We start from the raw sequence: 20,330 nt of genomic DNA, 5'->3' as shown, positions 1-20,330 counted from the left end.
AAGAATCGCTCTTTCACTTAGCCATTTATTATTTTTATAATTGTTTAGAATATTCGGAAATACTTTTTCAATCAATTCATTTTTGGACGTCACTAAATTACAGAATTCAGCAGGTAGTTGTATACGTCCTGAAATTGAGTCTACTGGGAGCTTTCCGTTTCCAATTGCCAGCAATTGATCTGAAAATGTTTGACCAGAGTCATCATTTTGCAATCGGACACGCATATTTGAAGTTACTTTTAATGTTTTTACGTGTGCCCATAAATTAGAATTTTTCAGGCAAGCATTCATTTCGTCTGCAGGGGTTGATCTAGGTATTATAGGTAATGTTTGCCTGAAATCTCCCGCAAGCAATATTAATGTGCTGCCAAAGGGTTTCGAATTCCCTCACAAATCTTTCAAATATTGATCCAGAGCCTCGAGCGATTTTTTGTGTGCCATTGTGCACTCGTCCCAAATAATAAGTTTGCATTGCTGCAATACTTTACCCATCCCAGATGATTTGGAAATATTGCACATGGGAGTTTCTGTAGAATGCAAATTCAGAGGCAATTTCAAAGCGGAATGAGCAGTTCTTCCACCAGGCAGCAACGTTGCGGCTATTCCGGACGACGCATTTGTCAACGCTATATGATTTTTTGATCGAATTGATGCCAGAATCAGTTTTATCACAAACGTTTTACCAGTACCTCCTGGCACATCCAAAAAGAAAATTTCTCCAACGTTGTAATCGAAACAATGCATTATCGTATCATAAATGTCTTTTTGTTCCGACGTTAACTTGGAAATGTTTTTTATACATACGACAATAGATCACTCGTACTGTAACTTTGTTCACGATCCAATTCTACACATGTCCAAACAGCAGCGGTACGATTAGGTGAAGGCATTCCCAAATCCTAAAGAGGTTTGTTTGCCATACATACGCACAAATCTTCTAAAATAACTAAAGCGTAGTTTTAAAATTTCTGATGTAAAATCAAAAGTCATATCTGACGTCTCTAACCGTTTTCGATGGAGTATATCTTCGGACATTTTTGATTTATATTTTTCCCATAACTCTGTAGGAGCTGATGGAGAGCTCCATCATAGTATGATGCCAAACAATGCACGAATTTGACTTGGAGTTGACGTTTCGCACGCGTCATTGATGCAGTTATCCCAGTGTTGGTCATTCTCCAATAAATTCAGAGCTTGGCATGCATAACGGTAAGTGTCATGTATAGTACCGTTTACAGTTCTTAAATACTCAAAGGACGTCGGACCGGGTACATTCACCAAAAGCAGGCGTAGAAAGAAGCATTCATGTTGATTGGGGTGAATGGTGTAGTCTTCCTATCGTGTATCTTTGAAGATGGTAGGTTGGCCGTCGACTGACTTACCCTGTTTTCGACGTTCAAATACTTTATTTTTAGTATTCCATGTGTAATACGAAGGCACTTCAGTATACAGCAGTTTTTTTGTAAAAGAATCATTTTTGCATAGCGAAAAGAAAGCAGTTAACTTTGTATCCGGTGGATTCAGGGCTCTTTGTTGCACGTTGGATTCCGAAAAATAAACACGTTGACCATTCTGTAAATGTACCGCTAAGTGAGCAACAGCTGGACTACGTTCATGTATCGGAAATGAAAGAATTCGCCAAACAGCTTCATTACTGCTTACGTATCTTCCATCCTGATATTGTACGATTTTGTCGATATCTTTGATTTCGGACAGCAAGACAAAAACTGCCATGTCACAGCCTTTGTTGACGTATTTACATAGGTATTTGATTGCCTTTACGGAGTTACAGTATTCAACGTTTATGTGTGCATTAAATGTTTTTGATAATAATGGGGAATATGGAACAACCCACTGGTTATCTACTTCGATGGTGGTACCGTTACGCTTCTTTATTATTGCTGTTTTACCGCCATCTTCAATAGATCTTCTTCTATATTGTGGGTAACCATCATTGCCAGTAATTGTGTTGGATACTAAAAGTCGAGGATATTGCTTCGTGCACCTTCTTTTGGCCATGCATGGTGAATTTTCGTTCAGTGCACCGAAAGGTCCATGTATCATATTTTTTACAACAATATCATATAACCCCTTATCGACATTTTCATCAGGTATTTCAGCGGAAATGACGTCATCAATTTCGTTAGAAGTAATTTTATTATGTAGCCAGATTAGTATATGTGCGTGTGGCAAACCTCGTTTTTGCCATTCCATTGAGTACATCCAGCATCGCACTGACCCAAACACTTCAAGTTTTACTATGTAGTTTATCAGTGATTTCAACTTTTGCCGGAAGACACGGGCAAACCTCGTTTTTGCAATTCCACTGAGTACATCCAGCATCGCACTGACCCAAACACTTCAAGTTTTACTATGTAGTTTATCAGTGATTTCAACTTTTGCCGGAAGACACAGGCCGTAATGTCATGTCTATGAGCCGCCGATTGTCCTTGAAGTGCAAGCTGCTGTATCTCGTCCCAAGATTGATTACATGTAAATGCAATAAATAAATCTTGAAGACCATAGAGACGAACATACGCAATAGCATCTTGAGCATATTTATGCATATGACGGGGACTGCCAGCATATGACAAAGGTAAAATCGTTAATCTTCCAACGTTTATGGTATTACCGTCATTTACAACTGCATCTCGCAAATGAATGTATTGTTCAGAGCGGAGCTTGGTCTGATTCGGACGGATAGATAGCAAACGTTCTGATTCAATTTTTGCATATATATCAACGACGTATTGGTAAAACAATTGACGGCATTTTACAATATAATTGTCTTCATCCTGCCGAATCATTAGTCTATAGGAATAATAATGCATTGCACTGCATTTCTTATTCATTTCTTTGTTAGTGGCTGGATTCATCAATTTAATATTAAAGTGATAGCCGTCGGCTCCATCACAAAAAAATGATAGGATATTGTAGGGCATCGTAGCATCGATGAGTTTCAGCAATTCTTAACAACTGAGCGTTTCGCTTATGAAGAATAATATCTCGAGGTAAAAACTGATCACCGACCATAACGATTGTCACTTCGTCGATAGTTGGAGCATTGTATCTACGCACATGTTGGCCAGGAGGCGTTTTGTCAGCGGAAATAACAATTTTATGCGTATCAGTAGGCATCAAATCGATGGCTGTTTTGAACAGACGCACTAAATTATTATTTTCGTGGAAAAGATGTTGCAATTGGGAAATGATTGTCCTTTCAACGTTGGGAGAAATTTCGCAACGTGTACTCAATTCAGAATTTCTATCACTGATGAAGTACAATTGTAAAAATTTATGATTCTCGCCTAAGAATGGTAGAAGGGACCCTGCTCTATGATAAATTTGCCCTTTTACTTTGAAAGTAGGCATAAATTGATCTGGATTTTCGATTTGGGCACCAAACGACGTCATTTGGAAACATGAGTTATATTTTCTGATCTGTGATAAAAAAACGCTTAGATTCTGACGTAGTTCCAGTAAGCAAAAGTCTTCAATGGCTCTGGTGGTGCAGCCAATAGAGGAAGTTTAACTTTTCCTGAGGCGCAACACATTCTCATTGTTTCACCATTGCATTTCAAGGCCTTGCAATAGGGACAAATTTTTGACATAGTCCCGATTTGAACACATCTACTATAATCATCGACTGGGCTGTACCTGAATGCAGGGCGATAATTTTCAGGTTGCTCTTGTGATCCTCGGCACGCTTTCTTTTCTTACTTTCTCTATCAGCCGCAAGCCTGTTTTCTTGCTGTTCTTGTGATTCCTCTGCACGCCTTCTTTTTTCACTTTCTCTTTTAGCAGCAAGTCTGGTTTCGCGTTGCTCTGGTAGTTCCTCGACACGCCTTCGTTGACGTAAATTGCACATTCCTAATCTAGCATTATCTCTTGAAGCCGCGAGCCTGTTTTCACGTTGCTCTTGTGATTCCTAGACACGCCTTCTTTTTTTACTTTCTTTTTCAGCAGCAAGTCTGGTTTTGCGTTGCTCTGGTAGTTCCTCGACACGCCTTCGTTGACGTAAATTGCACATTCCTAATCTGGCCCTTTCTCTTTGAACCGCAAGCCTGGTTTTGCTTTTTGGTAACAATCTGTAACATTGACAGTTGGAGAAATCTCCACGTGCCAAGCTTGCTAAAGCTCAACAATTTATAATAAACCTCAAAATTTTAAGTATCTTTTTTAAGGTTTTCAAATAACATTAATCTATTGTCAAAACATTTCGAAATATATATGCAATTCCTAGTTTTTACATTTAAACCCTCAAAACAAAAATACATACAACTTATTTTATATATATATAGAAGACTAGCTGTTGGGATGGCGCTTCGCGCCACCACAGCACCTAGTTGGTGAGGGCGCTTCGCGCCCCCCAAGCCCCCCCCCCGCACACGCAAGTCGTTACGCGCCATATTAGTTACGCGCCATTGTAGTTGTGTCCCTGTGTCCCACCAATATATTTTTAACTACGTAAAACTTGCGAATGTACAACATACTTGGCTGTCCCATTGTCTGTGCATATAAATAGATTGTCAGGTTTACCGACTCTTGAACATGCAACATATAATTGTCCATGAGAAAAACAATCTGTATTCAGATCTATACCTCATTATTCTAATGATTGCACTTGAGCTTTGTTGATGGTGATTGCTAATCGAACATTCCCTGTATCCCTGTCGTCATTTATATATCCCCCTGTGCCCCCCAGCGTCCCCGTTGTTGTTGTTTCCCTGAGTCCCGGTCGTCATTTGTGTCCCGGTGTCCCAGTGTGTAATTTCTCTTTGAGTGTCGCGGTCGTCATTTATATTCCCTGTGTCCCGGTCATCATTTTTGTCCCGGTTTTTTTTTATCACAGATCAGAAAATATAACTCATGTTTCCAAATGACGTCGTTTGGTGCCCAAATCGAAAATCCAGATCAATTTATGCCTACTTTCAAAGTAAAAGGGCAAATTTATCATAGAGCAGGGTCCCTTCTACCCATCTCAGGCGAGAAACATAAATTTTTACAATTGTACTTCATCAGTGATAGAAATTCTGAATTGAATGCACGTTGCGAAATTTCTCCCAACGTTAAAAGGACGATCGTTTCCCAATTGCAACATCTTTTCCACGAAAACATAATTTAGTGCGTCTGTTCAAAACAGCCATCGATTTGATGCCTACTGATACGCATAAAATTGTTATTTCCTCTGACAAAACGCCTCCTGACCAACATGTGCGTAGACACAATGCTCCAACTATCGACGAAGTGGCAACCGTTATGGTCGGTGATCAGTTTTTACCTCGAGATATTATTCTTCATAAGCGAAACGCTCAGTTGTTAAGAATTGCTGAAACTCATCGATGCTACGATGCCCTACAATATCCTATAATTTTTTGGGATGGAGCCGACGGCTATCACTTTAATATTAAATTGATGAATCCAGCCACTAAAAAAAAATGAATAAGAAATGCAGTGCAATGCATTATTATTCCTATAGACTAATGATTCGGCAGGATGAAGTCAATTATATTTTAAAATGCCGTCAATTGTTTCACCAATATGTCGTTGATATGTATGCTAAAATTGAATCAGAACGTTTGCTATATATCCGCCTGAATCAGACCAAGCTCCGCTCTGAACAATAAATTCATTTGCGAGATGCAGTTGTAAATGACGGTAATACCACAGACGTTGGAAGATTAACGATTTTACCTTCGTCATATGCTGGCAGTCCCCGTCATATGCATGAATATGCTCAAGATCCTATTCCGTATGTTCGTCTCTATGGTCGTCCAGATTTATTTATTACATTTACATGTAATCAATCTTGGGACGAGATACAGCAGCTTTTACTTCAAGGACAATCGGTGGTTCATAGACATGACATTACGGCCCGTGTCTCCCGGCAAAAGTTGAAATCACTGACAAACTACATAGTAAAACTTGAAGTGTTTGTGTCAGTGCGATGATGGATGCACTCAGTGGAATGGCAAAAACGAGGTTTGCCACACGCACATATACTAATCTGGCTACATAATAAAATTGCTTAGAACGAAATTGATGATGTGATTTCCGCTGAAATACCTGATGAAAATGTCGATAAGGGGTTATATGATATTGTTGTTAAAAATATGATACATGGATCTTGCGGTGCACTGAATGAAAATTTACCATGCATGGCCAAAGGAAGGTGCACAAAGCAATATCCTCGACTTTTAGTATCCAACACAATTACTGGCAATGATGGTTACCCACAATATAGAAGAAGATCTACTGAAGAAGGCGGTAAAACAGCAATAATAAAGAAGCGCAAGGGTAACACCATCGAAGTAGATAACCAGTGGGTTGTTCCATATTCCCCATTATTATCAAAAACATTTAATGCACACATAAACGTTGAATACTGTAACTCCCTAAAGGCAATCAAATACATATGTAAATACGTCAACAAAGGCAGTGACATGGCAGTTTTTGGCTTGCAGTCCGAAATCAAAGATATCGACGAAATCGTACAATATCAGGATGGAAGATACATAAGCAGTAATGAAGCTGTTTGGCGAATTCTTTCATTTCCGAGACATGAACGTAGTCCAGCTGTTGTTCACTTAGCGGTACATTTACACAATGGTCAACGTGTTTATTTCTCGGAAACCAACGTGCAACAAAGAGCCTTTAATCCACCGGATACAAAGTTAACTGCTTTCTTTTCGCTTTGCAAAAATGATTCTTTTGCAAAAAAAACTGCTGTATACTGAAGTGCCTTCGTATTACACGTGGAATGCTAAAAATAAAGTATTTGAACGTCGAAAACAGGGTAAGTCAGTCGACGCCCAACCTACCATCTTCAAAGATATCACGATAGGAAGACTCTACACCGTTCACCCCAATCAACATGAATGCTTCTTTCTACGCCTGCTTTTGGTGAATGTACCCGGTCCGACATCCTTTGAGTATTTGAGAACTGTTAACGGTACTATACATGACACTTACCGTAGTGCAGGCCAAGCTCTGAATTTATTGGAGAATGACCAACGGTGGGATAACTGCATCAATGACGCGTGCGAAACGTCAACTCCAAGTCAAATTCGTGCATTGTTTGGCATCATTTTAACAACTTGCTTTTCATCAGCTCCTACAGAGTTATGGGAAAAATATAAATCAAAAATGTCCGAAGATATACTCCATCGAAAACGGTTAGAGACGTCTGATATAACTTTTGATTTTACATCAGAATTTTATAACTACACTTTAGTTATTATAGAAGATTTGTGCGAATTATGGCAAACAAACCTCTTCAGGATTTGGAAATGCCTTCACCTAATCGTATCACTGCTGTTTCGACATGTGTAGAATTGGATCGTGAACTAAGTTACAGTACGAGTGATCTACTGTCGTATGTACAAAATAACATTTCCAAGTTAACGTCGGAACAAAAAGACATTTATGATACGATAATGCATTGTGTCGATAACAACGTTGGAGAAATTTTCTTTTTGGATGCGCCAGGAGGTACTGGTAAAACGTTTGTGATAAAACTGATTCTGGCATCAATTCGATCAAAAAATGATATAGCGTTGGCAATTGCGTCGTCCGGAATAGCCGCAACGTTGCTGCCTGGTGGAAGAACTGCTCATTCCGCTTTGAAATTGCCTCTGAATTTGCATTCTACAGAAACTCCCACGTGCAATATTTCCAAATCATCTGGGATGGGTAAAGTATTGCAGCAATGCAAACTTATTATTTGGGACGAGTGCACAATGGCACACAAAAAATCGCTCGAGGCTTTGGATCAATGTTTGAAAGATTTGCGAGGGAATTCGAAACCCTTTGGCAGCACATTAATATTGCTTGCGGGAGATTTCAGGCAAACATTACCTATAATACCTAGATCAACCCCTCCAGACGAAATGAACACTTGCCTGAAAAATTCTAATTTATGGGCACACGTAAAAACATTAAAATTAACTACAAATATGCGTGTCCGATTGCAAAACGATGACTCTGGTCAAACATTTTCAGATCATTTGCTGGCAACTGGAAACGGAAAGCTCCCAGTAGACTCAATTTCAGGACGTATACAACTACCTGCTGAGTTCTGTAATTTAGTGACGTCCAAAAATGAATTGATTGAAAAAGTATTTCCGAATATTCTAAACAATTATAAAAATAATAAACGGCTAAGTGAAAGAGCGATTCTTGCACCCAAAAATATAGACGTCCACGAAATCAACAATATTGTTTTGACCAAGATTCGAGACCAGGCAGTCCTTTACAAGTCAGTCGACACAGTTTTGGAACCAAATGAAGCGGTTAATTATACATCTGAATTTTTAAATTCCGTGGATCTTTCAGGGTTTCCACCACATGTGCTACAACTAAAAATAGGCGTACCAATAATACTGTTAAGAAATATCAACCCACCAAAGCTTTGCAATGGCACGCGACTTGCCGTAAAAAAAAACAATGTAAAACGTAATAGAGGCCACAATCTTGACAAGGCCTTTTGAGGGTGAGGCTGTTCTTATTCCTCGCGTTCCCATGATTCCAACGGATCTGCCTTTTCAATTTAAAAGATTGCAATTCCCAATTTGATTAGCATTTGCAATCACCATCAACAAAGCTCAAGGTCAATCATTAGAAAAATGTGATATAGATCTTAATACTGATTGTTTTTCCCATGGACAATTGTACGTTGCATGTTCGAGGGTCGGTAAACCTGACAATCTATTTATATGCAGCGACAATTGGACAGCAAAGAATGTTGTATATTCGCAAGTTTTACGCAGTTAATTTGTATTGTATCTATCTATCTATCTATCTATATAAAAACGAGTTGTGTGTATGCATGTTTGTTTGTTTGTAAAAAGAGCGTTTGCATATGACGTCATTATAAGTACATAAGGCTTTGTATATGCACAGACAATGGGAAAGCCAAGAATGTTGTATATTCGCAAGTTTTACGTAGTACAAAACACATATATAAATCTATCTATATTCATAGGTGGTACACAGGGACACAATTACAATGGAGCGTAACTAATATGGCACAAAACGACTTAAGCGTGCGGGGGGGCTCGGGGGGGGGGGGGGGGCGCGAAGCACCAAAAAAAATTATTTCATCATATACCAGCTCAAGGGCAATTATTAGAATCATGAGGTATAACTAAAAAAAACTAAAAAAAGGTAAAAAACTAAAAACTAAAAAAAGACCAATTCAAAAACGAATGTATATATATATATAACATATAGACCACCCCCCCTCTATAAAATTTAGGACCAAATCTCACTTGTTAGGTCTTAAGAAATATTTCCAACTTTATTCTTTTACAGAATTCTTATTTAAATGTATTGGTTCTAAAACTAAAACTAACTTAGCACTGTTTAATTTTCGAAACTGCCTTCTACCTCCTCTCAACTTATAACACTTGTACCTCCTCCCTTCTTGCTGCATATCAGACTCAAAATTTTGAGGTAAAGCAACTTAAAGCTGGGAACTAAATACAGATACGCCTTTTATAACACTGAATCAAGCGTGAAAAAAAATAATTTGCACTTATTGCACACATCGTGCATAGAAAAAAAAATATTTGGCAGTTTGAAAACAATGCCAACCTATAAGACTAGTTAAGACATCGTGATTCTTAGCCACTACCAATTCACTATTTACTGTTCCTTAATGCTCCATTATTTCCTGGCAAAGTTGAGGATTTTTGAATATGGGAAGATTTAGGTCGAAACGCTGAGCGGGTTGATTCTCTGGGAGAGACTCGGGTTCCGTCTGGGTTGTGTGAATTGGGCCGGAAACCCGCTGCTTTTAATCTTTTGGACAGTCGATTGACCCAAAGTTGTTGTTCTTCTGTTGAAGGAGTCATAATAAGGATTTCTTTGGCAGCACTGGAATCATAATTTACTTTACACGGTGCAATACCTTCTTCCTGCTTCTCTAAGTGATCCCGATGAACCTTTATCCTACAGCGACGACATTCTAAGGCAGGGGGTGGCTTAAACATATGCCACATAGGCTTAGGGCATACTTCACATGTGGTCGGCATACGAAAAGAAATTGGCAGCAGTTCATGTCCTTTGTGATGCAGCAATCCGGGTTTGCTGGTTTCTGTCAGGGATAGACTGCTCATCTCTGCAACTGAACTCGCTTCTTCAGGCCTTTTAGTTTCTCCTTCCCCTGCGTACAGGACTTGGAAAATCCTTGGAATGTCCTTGGCCTTAGCCCCTATCACATCACCTTGTGTCACCGACCTCACGTGGAATACTTTGCTCAAATCGAGAACTCGTGCTGGATCTGTGTTCTGCTTATCATTCTCCGAATTATAGAATAATATTTTCTTGCTCGAAACCACAACGTATTGCTTTTTCCATCCGTGGCGTCGAATGTTTTGCTTCAATGGAACGGATAGCCAGCCTTCCAGACGACTTTCTTCATCCTCATTTTCTGCTCCACTGCTAATAGTTGAAGCTGTGTCAGCCGCGGCAGAAGCTAATTTTTGAGTCAACTGTTCAATCTCTGCATCTTTGGCATCAAGCTTCATCTGAAGTTTCATTCTCAGTTGACTTTCTTCGTAAAGGACAGCCTGTGTGTTCTGTAAGTCTTTCTGCCATTTGGCATTGAGCTGATTCAATTTGTCCCTTTCCATAGTTAATTCTTGTTGGAGCTTTCTATTTTCCTTTTCCTTCTTTCGCAGATCGGCACTAGTACTGCTGGACTTCTTTCCTTTGGTGTTGTTCATATCCTTCCTGTTCATAATCTCCGCTAGTTTGTTGACAGCCTGCATTTTCAGCATTTGTTCAGTTTTTAATTGCTTAGTCAGACGGTCCAATTCCTCGTTGCTAACTAAGGGAATCTGAGCCCATTCTTCATCCTTGGCTCTTAGCTTATTAGACAAATTCTCTGTTTCTTTCTTCAGATCTTCGATAGAATGAACAAAATCTGTTTCCCGTTCTTTAGCCAGTTGAATAGCATTTTCTTTATTTGAGATCTCCGCTTTGAGTCTCGACTGCAGATCTTTAAATTCCAACTCTCTCATTGTTCTCTCTTTTTCCAGCTCGCTCAGAGCATCCTTGGCTATTTTAAGGGCTAAAGATTCTGATTCTCCTCTGGCTAACGATAATTGCAGCTGATAGGTGATATTGGCCTTCTCTGTTTCCAATGTATCTAAAGCCTGATATTTCTCTTCTAGTTCTTCCTTCAGATCACTTGATTGGGTTTTGTACAAAGTTGAAAAATGTTGTTCCGTTTCTAGTTGATCTTGAAGCTCCCTCATTTGTGAATCAGTTGAGGACTTCATTTGCTTATATCTGATAACTGAGTCTTCTAGATTTTTAATTGTTTCTCTGGCACTCTCCACGTCTCTGCTCAGTTGCCTTTCTCTTGATTTAAGGAGGGATACCTCCGATGACATATTGGCCATCTCCAAATGCAATACAGCCTTTTTTGCACCTTCATTCTCTAATAGATTTGAGAGAGACTTGTTCTTTTCGATTTCCTGCTTCAGCTCAGACTCCATTTTGGAAATTTGTTGCTGTAACTGTCTTAAATCTACAGCCATCAATGACAATTCCCTCTCTTTTTCTTCTGCCAAACATTCAGCATTTTGTCGGGCTGATTTTTCTTCTATCAAATTGTTCTGAAGACCCTTAACCTCTTCTGTATTCTCTTCCTCTCGGAGTCCGGCTTTCGCTCTTTTAGTTTGTGTGTGAGAGTCAACCTCCGCATGATACTTCTGCGTCATCGACCATAGTTCATAATCTAAAGAAGCACCTTTCTTTTCAAGCCGAACCACTTCCTCGGCCAACCTTCGACTCTCTTCAACTGCATGCTTCTCTTTATCATTGAGCCTCTCAACCTCATTTTGAAGTAATACTTTTTGTTTCTCTAGTTCAAGAGACCTTTTAGCCTCCTGAGACCGACCTGATCGTTCATTATCAGCAATCGAATTCAGTGAAGATATTTCAACTTCGAGTTGATCGCGTGTTTTCTGAAGACAGGAAAATCGTTCCATCAGATCTTCTATTGCTTGCTCTTTATTTACAAGATTTAAGTTTGCGTCAGCAAACTGTCTTCGAGTCTTGTTATGACTATCTGATTCAGCTTTTAACTTCTCATTTAATTCTCCAACCTGTTTTTCAAGTGTCGATATCCTGTCAGTCACTTGTTGATTTGACGTCTGCTCCCGCGTTCGACGATTCTGCTCATCTTCTAATCTTTTCCTTGTTTCAAATAAACTTGATTCTAACTTCTTCTTGTTTTCCAATTCATTCTCGTGCTTTCTTTGAGCTTCCTTTAACTCGCGCCTTAAAAGGGCAGCTTGCTTTTCAAGTTCCCTATGTTCGTTACTCATCAACTCCTGCATCCTCCTTGTGGAGTCAAGCTCTCTCACGACTGCTTGATATTTCGACTCCAGCTCCTCCAACCTCTGACGGAGTTTTAAGGCTTGTTCAGCTCCAAGCTTATTGTTATTATTTTCTGAGGAGGAGCCCTTATCAGTGATGTCTCTGGGTTGGTTAGAACTGTTGGCCACTCTGGAAAGAAGCTGATAATCTTTGGAATAAGTAAAACCAATGAAAGGCAAATGATTTCCAACAAAAGCTTTTGGTTGAGGAAAATTTTCGTCAGGTGAATCGTCAATTTCGATGTCATCAAAATTAGAAGTATCATCATCACCATTTAAATCAGGTACAACTGGAGGAACACATTCTCTAATTGTATTGAAAGTCCATTGGTCATTTTCAAAGAAAGGATGTCGTTTAACCTCCTCAGCTCCATTTCTTCCAAGCCTCTTTGTCCTATCTGATAAAAACTTTTTTATTAGATCCTTAGCTTTGTCACTAATGTCGTCAACGTCATCCGGAAAGCGCAAGGAATTTTCATGATCCATAATCTTCCCATAAGTCCCAACTAAACTCTCAGCATAGAAGGGGGTATCACCAACCAACATTTCATATAAAAATACGCCCACTGACCAGTAGTCACACTCTTTTCCATAGACACCCTCTCCACTCTGAGATTTCAGCACTTCTGGGGAGATATAGTCAGTAGTTCCAACAGCAACACCGGATCTGATAAGACCATCGGAATCAACTTTCATACAGATACCAAAATCAGCTAGTTTTAAATGGCCACTGGCATCTAGGAGCATATTATCCGGCTTAACGTCCCTATGTACAAACCCCATTCTATGAATAGCCTCTAAAGCTAGGACCACTTCAGCACAGTAAAATCGAGCCCACTTCTCAGGGACGTCATAGTTAGACATTAAATTCACCAAATCACCGCCCGGCATGTAATCCATTACCATATATAAGTACTTGCTGTCTTGAAAGGCGAAGTGCAACTGGACGATCCACTCGGAGTTAGAGTGAGCCATGATATCCCTTTCTTCCCAAAAGAAGGCGGAGTCTGAACGTTTAATCATTTTGTATTTGCTAAGCAGCTTCATGGCATAAACTTTGTCGGTATTTTTATTCCTGACCAGTTGAACTTGTCCAAAGGCCCCGCGACCAATGACTTTTATCAGCGTAAAGTCATCTGGTTTTATACGTAAGTTGGTAATCTTGCTTGAGACTCCATCATATCTGTTAAGAAACAGTTCTACATTTTTCATTCGTCTTATAGCTGGATGGTCACAGTCACCTATCAGAGCTTGGATACTATCAAGTAAACAGTCTGTATTCAGCACATCTCTTGGATCTAAAAACTTCTTCTCCAGTTCCTTCAGCTTTGCTAGTCTGTTTGGGTCCATTTTACTTCAATATAAGAACTTAAACAAACAGACAACACTTCCTTTATTTACATTATTACGTCATGTAATTACGTCATTTAACGTCATGAGCCCAAAAATAATAAACTTTCAAGGAATAAACTTGTCCTTCACAATTCCGAATATAAATGATGAGGAATCTAAAACATCCATATGGCCAAAAATAGAAAAGATTAAAGGTACAATGCAATTAACAAAAATAAAGGAAGCGTTAGATATGCAAATACCCTTATTCACTGACGAAGACCAAAGGTTGAAATACGTGGAGAGTCAATACGGATTGTTCTCACCAAACTCATGGTATAATATTATAATCACCATATTCATGGTATTTCTTATTTCACTAACAATAAGAGCGCTACTAACAATTAACTATGGAAAGCTCTTGAAGTGAAGAAAAATAAACAAAGATATAATTGAGACACAAGAGATGCGTCAATTAAACCCTACTGCTCCCGATGATATTTAAGCCATTTTGACAGGGAAGATGTGAGGATACATGAAAATTGAGAGGTCTTTTCCTGAACATTCACATATCCTTTCCCTACTGTAGGAAATATTCTTGGTGTATAACAGCTAAAAGGCTATGATGCAATATACTGTATTTCTTTTTGGCATATACATCAAAAATACTCTTGGCAGAAAATCATATGTAAATATAGACCTCAAACAAGCACGAAATAATTCGTTCCTTTCTTTTCTTATGTGCAAGAGATTTAAGAGGTCGTCTCTTGTAATTTTACTACTCTATTTCCAAACTAAAAATATTCCAAGGCATGATGATTGAAAGGCTATGATGCAAAATGTATTACTTTTCGACAAATCATGCATTGGAAGTTCAAAAAAATTGGATTAAAGTATGATCCAGAGTAAATTAAGACCTCTATGTAAATTTATATTTAACCACCCCCTTTTGTTCAGTCTTTTTATATTTACATGTAACCATAATGATCTAATATTAGTATTATAAACATAAGAAAATTCTTAATTACTATATAACCTCATATACCCCACGTTACTTCGAATGTACCTAAGAAAAAAAAATTATTATACATTCAATTTCCCTTTGAATTTTTAAATAATATTACTGTTATGCAATTTTATTTTATTATTATGCAATTTAATGTTATAATAATGCTTCATAGTATCGTATCGCTAGTATCATTTTATGTGTTAACAACATGATTCTGCTTGGAATTTTTTTTATTACAGAATTTGGCATACTCTTGACATTGGCCGACGATACGTCATGGTCAAAAACTGGAAAACACCTATCATGATTTATAAACCGCCAAAGAATGCCCGAAAAACACATCTGATTCAACCAGACGGCTATCACCCAAGTGACACCTCAAATAGCACCATCTATTGTACTACAATCATTTTCATCTTTCTGACTGAACACCGTAGACTAGAGAAGACGTAACATCCAGCCAGCGGATACAACCACAACATACCCACGAAGACACCATAGATGATAACCTAATTCAATATGGAAACCCAATATCAGCAACGTCACAGACCTAGATGAAGATTTAGAACAGAATATCCTAAATCCTAATTTTATGAACTTAGGAATCAACTACAAAGTAAGGTCTTAAATACTACCTGTCTTTACAATTGCTAAATTTTTAAGCAACAAAAATACTTAAGGGTGATAGATTAGAAAATTACATTATATTAGTTCAATCAGTAAATAGGGCAAGGACACGAAAATTGTGATTGGTGTGAAAATAATATATCAAAATAATAAGTGATGAACAAAGTGCCAAATAGTGAATTAATGGTTTAAATTAAATAAAAGTACCAGTGATGATTTTTTATATAATGTTGTATATTCTCACACTCTATTGTTAAAATACCTGGGATCAATTGAAAATTAAATATAATAGATAAAATTGTTTATAATTCAAATTAAAACAAACAATTGGAACCAGGTATTCATGTCTAAACACAGTTAATGTCAAGTGTTGTCGTTATGTAATTATTTTTTAGTGCTAGGTGCAGGATATATACAAGGTGTAGGAAAATATTTCTATAAATTTTAAATAATCATTATAAGGTTATGGAAATAGAATAAAATTTTTTTTTTAATAGACAATAAGAATTAAAAATGCAATGTTTAAAGAAAGGGATTAGACTGATTGATGGGGATATCAATCTACAACGGGAAAGGGGATATGTAACATATAGACCAGCCCCCCCCTCTATAAAATTCAGGACCAAATCTCTCATTCATACCCCCTTAGAAATTCTTAAATACAGGACCAAATCTCTCATCCATACTCCTTTAGAAACTCTTAAATTCAGGACTAAATTTCCCAGCCATATCCCTTTAGTAAATTTCAAATTAGAAAAAGATTTAAAGTTAAGTCTTATAGAATCTGGAATTTAGCAGTTATTCAATACTTTGTGGGCTACGTGCCTTTAAACACAAGTCAAACAAAAGAGTAGAAATGTTTCTTTTTGAATCAACCAATCAAAATCCAAGTCTATTAATGATTCACATGAACTGGTTGCTTCACGATTGGGAATACCAGTCGTATTGCGACATCTGCAGTAGAGGTCAACTGCACAGGTCGTCCCCCAAGTTCTTGTTTAGAAATCAAGTCTTGTACTTATATTAGCGCGACACAGGCAGCTAGTAATTCAGTCTTATGATAGTCAAGTTCCAGTGTTCATGAGATTACAGACCGGGACACAAATGACGACCGGGACACAGGGAATATAAATGACGACCGGGACACAGGGACAAAACTACAACGGGGACGCCGGGGGGCACAGGGGGATATATAAATGACGACGGCGACACAGGGAATGGTCGATTAGGAATCACCATCAACAAAGCTCAAGGGCAATCATTAGAATCATGAGGTATAGATCTGAATACGGATTGTTTTCCCATGGACAATTATATGTTGCATGTTCAAGAGTCGGTAAACCTGACAATCTATTTATATGCACAGACAATGGGACAACGAAGAATGTTGTATATTCGCAAGTTTTACGTAGTTAAAAACACATATAGATATATATCTATCTATATTCACAGGTGGGACACAGGGACACAACTACAATGGCGCGTAACGACTTACGCGCGCGGGGGGGCTTGGGGGCCCAACAGCCACCCCAACAGCTAGTATAAATATATATATATATATATATACATATATATATATATATATATATATATATATATATATATATATATATATATATATATATATATATATATACTAGCTGTTGGGGTGGCGCTTCGCGCCACGCCAACACCTAGTTGGTGGGGGCGCTTCCCCCCAAGCCCCCCGCGCTCATAAGTCGTTACGCGCCATTGTAGTTGTGTCCCTGTGTCCCACCTGTATATATATATATATATATATATATACTAGCTGTTGGGGTGGCGCTTTGCGCCACCCCAACACCTAGTTGGTGGGGCGCTTCGCGCCCCCCCCAAGCCCCCCCGCGCGCGTAAGTCGTTACGCGCCATATTAGTTACGCGCCATTGTAGCTGTGTCCCTGTGTCCCACCTGTGAATCTGTGCGTATAAATAGCATTTATATTCCCTGTGTCCCGGTCGTCATTTGTGTCCTGGTGTCCCAGTTTGTAATTTCTCTTTGAGTGTCCCGGTCGTCATTTATATTCCCTGTGTCCCAGTGTCCCGGTCGTCATTTGTGTCCCTGTGTCCCGGTCTGTAATTTCTATTCAAACAATCCCTGTGTCTCAGTCGTCAATTATATATCCCACCTGTGCCCCCGGCGTCCCCGTTGTAGTTGTGTCCCTGTGTCCTGGTTGTCATTTATATTTCCTGTGTCCCGGTCGTAATTCGTGTCCCGGTGTCCCAGGTTGTAATTTCTCTTTGATTGTCCCGGTCGTCATTTATATTCCCTGTGTCCCGGTGTCCCGGTCGTCATTTGTGTCCGGGTGTCCCGGTCTGTAATTTCATCAGTCGACAAACATGACATCAGTCGACAAACAACTTCATGACGGAATAATGCTCAATCTTCATAATGACGTCAGTCGACAAACATGACGTCAGTCGACACACAAACATGACGTCAGTCGACAGACAGACAAACAACTTATTTTTATATATATAAGATATATATATATATATATATATATATATATATATATATATATATATATATATATGTGTTTTTAACTACGTAAAACTTGCGAATATACAACATTCTTCGCTGTCCCATTGTCTGTACATATAAATAGATTGTCACGTTTAACGACTCTTGAACATGCAACATATAATTGTCCATGGGAAAAACAATCCATATTCAGATACCTCATTATTCTCATGATTGCCCTTGAGCTTTGTTGATGGAGATTGCTAATCAAACATTCCTTGTGTCTCCATCGTCATTTATATATCCCCCCTGTGCCCCCGCCCCCGGCGTCCCCGTTGTAGTTGTGTCCCAGTCGTCATTTATAGTCAACAAAAATGACGTCAGTCGACACACAAACATGACGTCAGTCGACATACACGTCCCAGTCGTCATTTGTGTCCCGGTCTGTAATTTCTCTTTGAGTGTCCCGGTCGTCATTTATATTCCCTGTGTCCCGGTCTGTATATACATTCGTTTTTGAATTGGTACATGATGAAATAAATTTTTTATTTTTTTCCTTTTTTTCTTTTTAGTTTTTTTTTGTAGTTTTTACCTTTTTTATTTTTTTATTTTTTTTTAGTTTTCTTTTTCTCCTTTATTTTTAAGTTTTTTCCTTTTTTTAATTTTTTTTTTCTTTTTCAGTTTTTAGTTTTTTTATTAGTTTTAATCTTTTTTTCTTTTTAGTTTTTTTTTGTAGTTTTTACCTTTTTTTTAGTTTTTTTTTCTTTTTTAGTTTTTAGTTTTTTACCTTTTAAAAGTTTTTTTTTAGCTTTTTAGCTTTTTTAGTTTTTTTAATATTTTCTTTTTAGTTTTTTTTGTAGTTTTTACCTTTTTTAGTTTTTCTTCTTCTTTTGTATTAATGCTAAAGCCAAGGTTCGAACCTGGAACCTTTCGGACCTAGAACCTGGAACATAACGCTTTACCAACTCAGCTACTTCGGCTTGAATACATTTACCTTTTTTAGTTATTTTTTTTAGTTTTCTTTTTCTCCTTTATTTTTCAGTTTTTTTGCTTTTTTTAGTTTTTTTTTCTTTTTCAGTTTTTAGTTTTTTTTTTTTTAATAGTTTTTATTTTTTTTTCTTTTTAGTTTTTTTGGTAGTTTTTTTTCTTTTTCAGTTTTTAGTTTTTTTATAAGTTTTTAGTCTTTTTTTCTTTTAAGTTTTTTTTTGTAGTTTTTACCTTTTTTTTAGTTTTTTTTTCTTTTTTAGTTTTTAGTTTTTTACCTTTTAAAAGTTTTTTTTAGCTTTTTAGCTTTTTTAGTTTTTTTAATATTTTCTTTTTAGTTTTTTTTGTAGTTTTTACCTTTTTTAGTTTTTCTTCTTCTTTTGTATTAATGCTAAAGCCAAGGTTCGAACCTGGAACCTTTCAGACCTAGAACCTGGAACATAACGCTTTACCAACTCAGCTACTTCGGCTTGAATACATTTACCTTTTTTTATTATTTTTATCTTTTTTAGTTTTCTTTTTCTCCTTTATTTTTCAGTTTTTTTGCTTTTTTTAGTTTTTTTTCTTTTTCAGTTTTTAGTTTTTTTGTTTTTTTAATAGTTTTTATTTTTTTTCTTTGTAGTTTTTTTGGTAGTTTTTTTTCTTTTTTAGTTTTTTTAGTATTTTCTTTTTAGTTTTTTTCATTCCCTGTGTCCCGGTCTGTATATACTATTTTTTTTAGTTTACTTTTTCTCCTTTATTTTTCATTTTTTTCCTTTTTTTAGTTTCTTTTTTCTTTTTCAGTTTTTAGTTTTTTCATTAGTTTTTCTTTTTTTTCCTTTTTAGTTTTTTGTAGTTTTTACCTTTTTTTTAGTTTTTTTTTTCTTTTTTAGTTTTTAGTTTTTTACCTTTTTTTAGTTTTTTAGCTTTTTTAGTTTTTTTTTTTAGTATTTTCTTTTTAGTTTTTTTGTAGTTTTTACCTTTTTTAGTTTTTTTTCTTCTTTTGTGTTACAAAGTTCGAACCTGGAACCTCTCGGACCTAGAACCTGGAACATAACGCTTTACCAACTCAGCTACTTTGGCTTGAATACATTTAACTCTCTTATTTTGTTTTATTTTTTTTTGTTTTCTTTTTCTCCTTTATTTTTCATTTTTTTCCTTTTTTTTAGTTTTTTTTCTTTTTCAGTTTTTTAATAGTTTTTAGGTTTTTTTTCTTTTTAGTTTTTTTTTGTAGTTTTTACCTTTTTTTTAGTTTACCAACTCTTGAACATGCAACATAATAATTGTCCATGGGAAAACAATCCTTATTCAGATCTATACCGCACTTTTCTAACGATTGCCCTTGAGCTTTGTTGATGGTGATTGCTAATCGAACATTCCCTGTGTCCCCGTCGTCATTTATATATCCCCCTGTGCCCCCGGCGTCCCCGTTGTAGTTGTGTCCCAGTGTCCTGGTCGTCATTTATATTCCCTGTGTCCCAGTCGTCATTTTTGTCCCGGTATCCCAGTCTGTATTCTTTCTTTGAGTGTC

General features: G+C 37.3%; 2 protein-coding genes across 2 annotated transcripts in view; both read right to left on the bottom strand.

The window, feature by feature from the left end:
* LOC136037637 (E3 ubiquitin-protein ligase listerin-like) overlaps window positions 1-20,330 on the bottom strand; it is a 158,488-nt gene that overhangs the window by 9,948 nt on the left and 128,210 nt on the right. The gene's annotated exons all lie outside the window — the stretch shown is intronic.
* Window positions 9,106-16,829, bottom strand: LOC136037625 (rho-associated protein kinase 1-like). The gene has a single exon (XM_065720339.1). The coding sequence runs from the start codon at window positions 13,737-13,739 to the stop codon at window positions 9,642-9,644; it is 4,098 nt and encodes a 1,365-aa protein (XP_065576411.1). The 5' UTR covers window positions 13,740-16,829; the 3' UTR covers window positions 9,106-9,641.

Source organism: Artemia franciscana, chromosome 2 (genome assembly GCF_032884065.1).
Source record: "Artemia franciscana chromosome 2, ASM3288406v1, whole genome shotgun sequence".
Classification (NCBI taxonomy): domain Eukaryota; kingdom Metazoa; phylum Arthropoda; class Branchiopoda; order Anostraca; family Artemiidae; genus Artemia; species Artemia franciscana.
The sequence above is the reverse complement of the archived record's forward strand: the minus strand, read 5'-3'. Positions and strand labels throughout refer to the sequence as shown.

Coding starts and splice junctions, on each gene's coding strand:
- LOC136037625 (XM_065720339.1), bottom strand. CDS start 13,739: ATGGACCCAAACAGACTAGCAAAGCTGAAGGAACTGGAGAAGAAGTTT.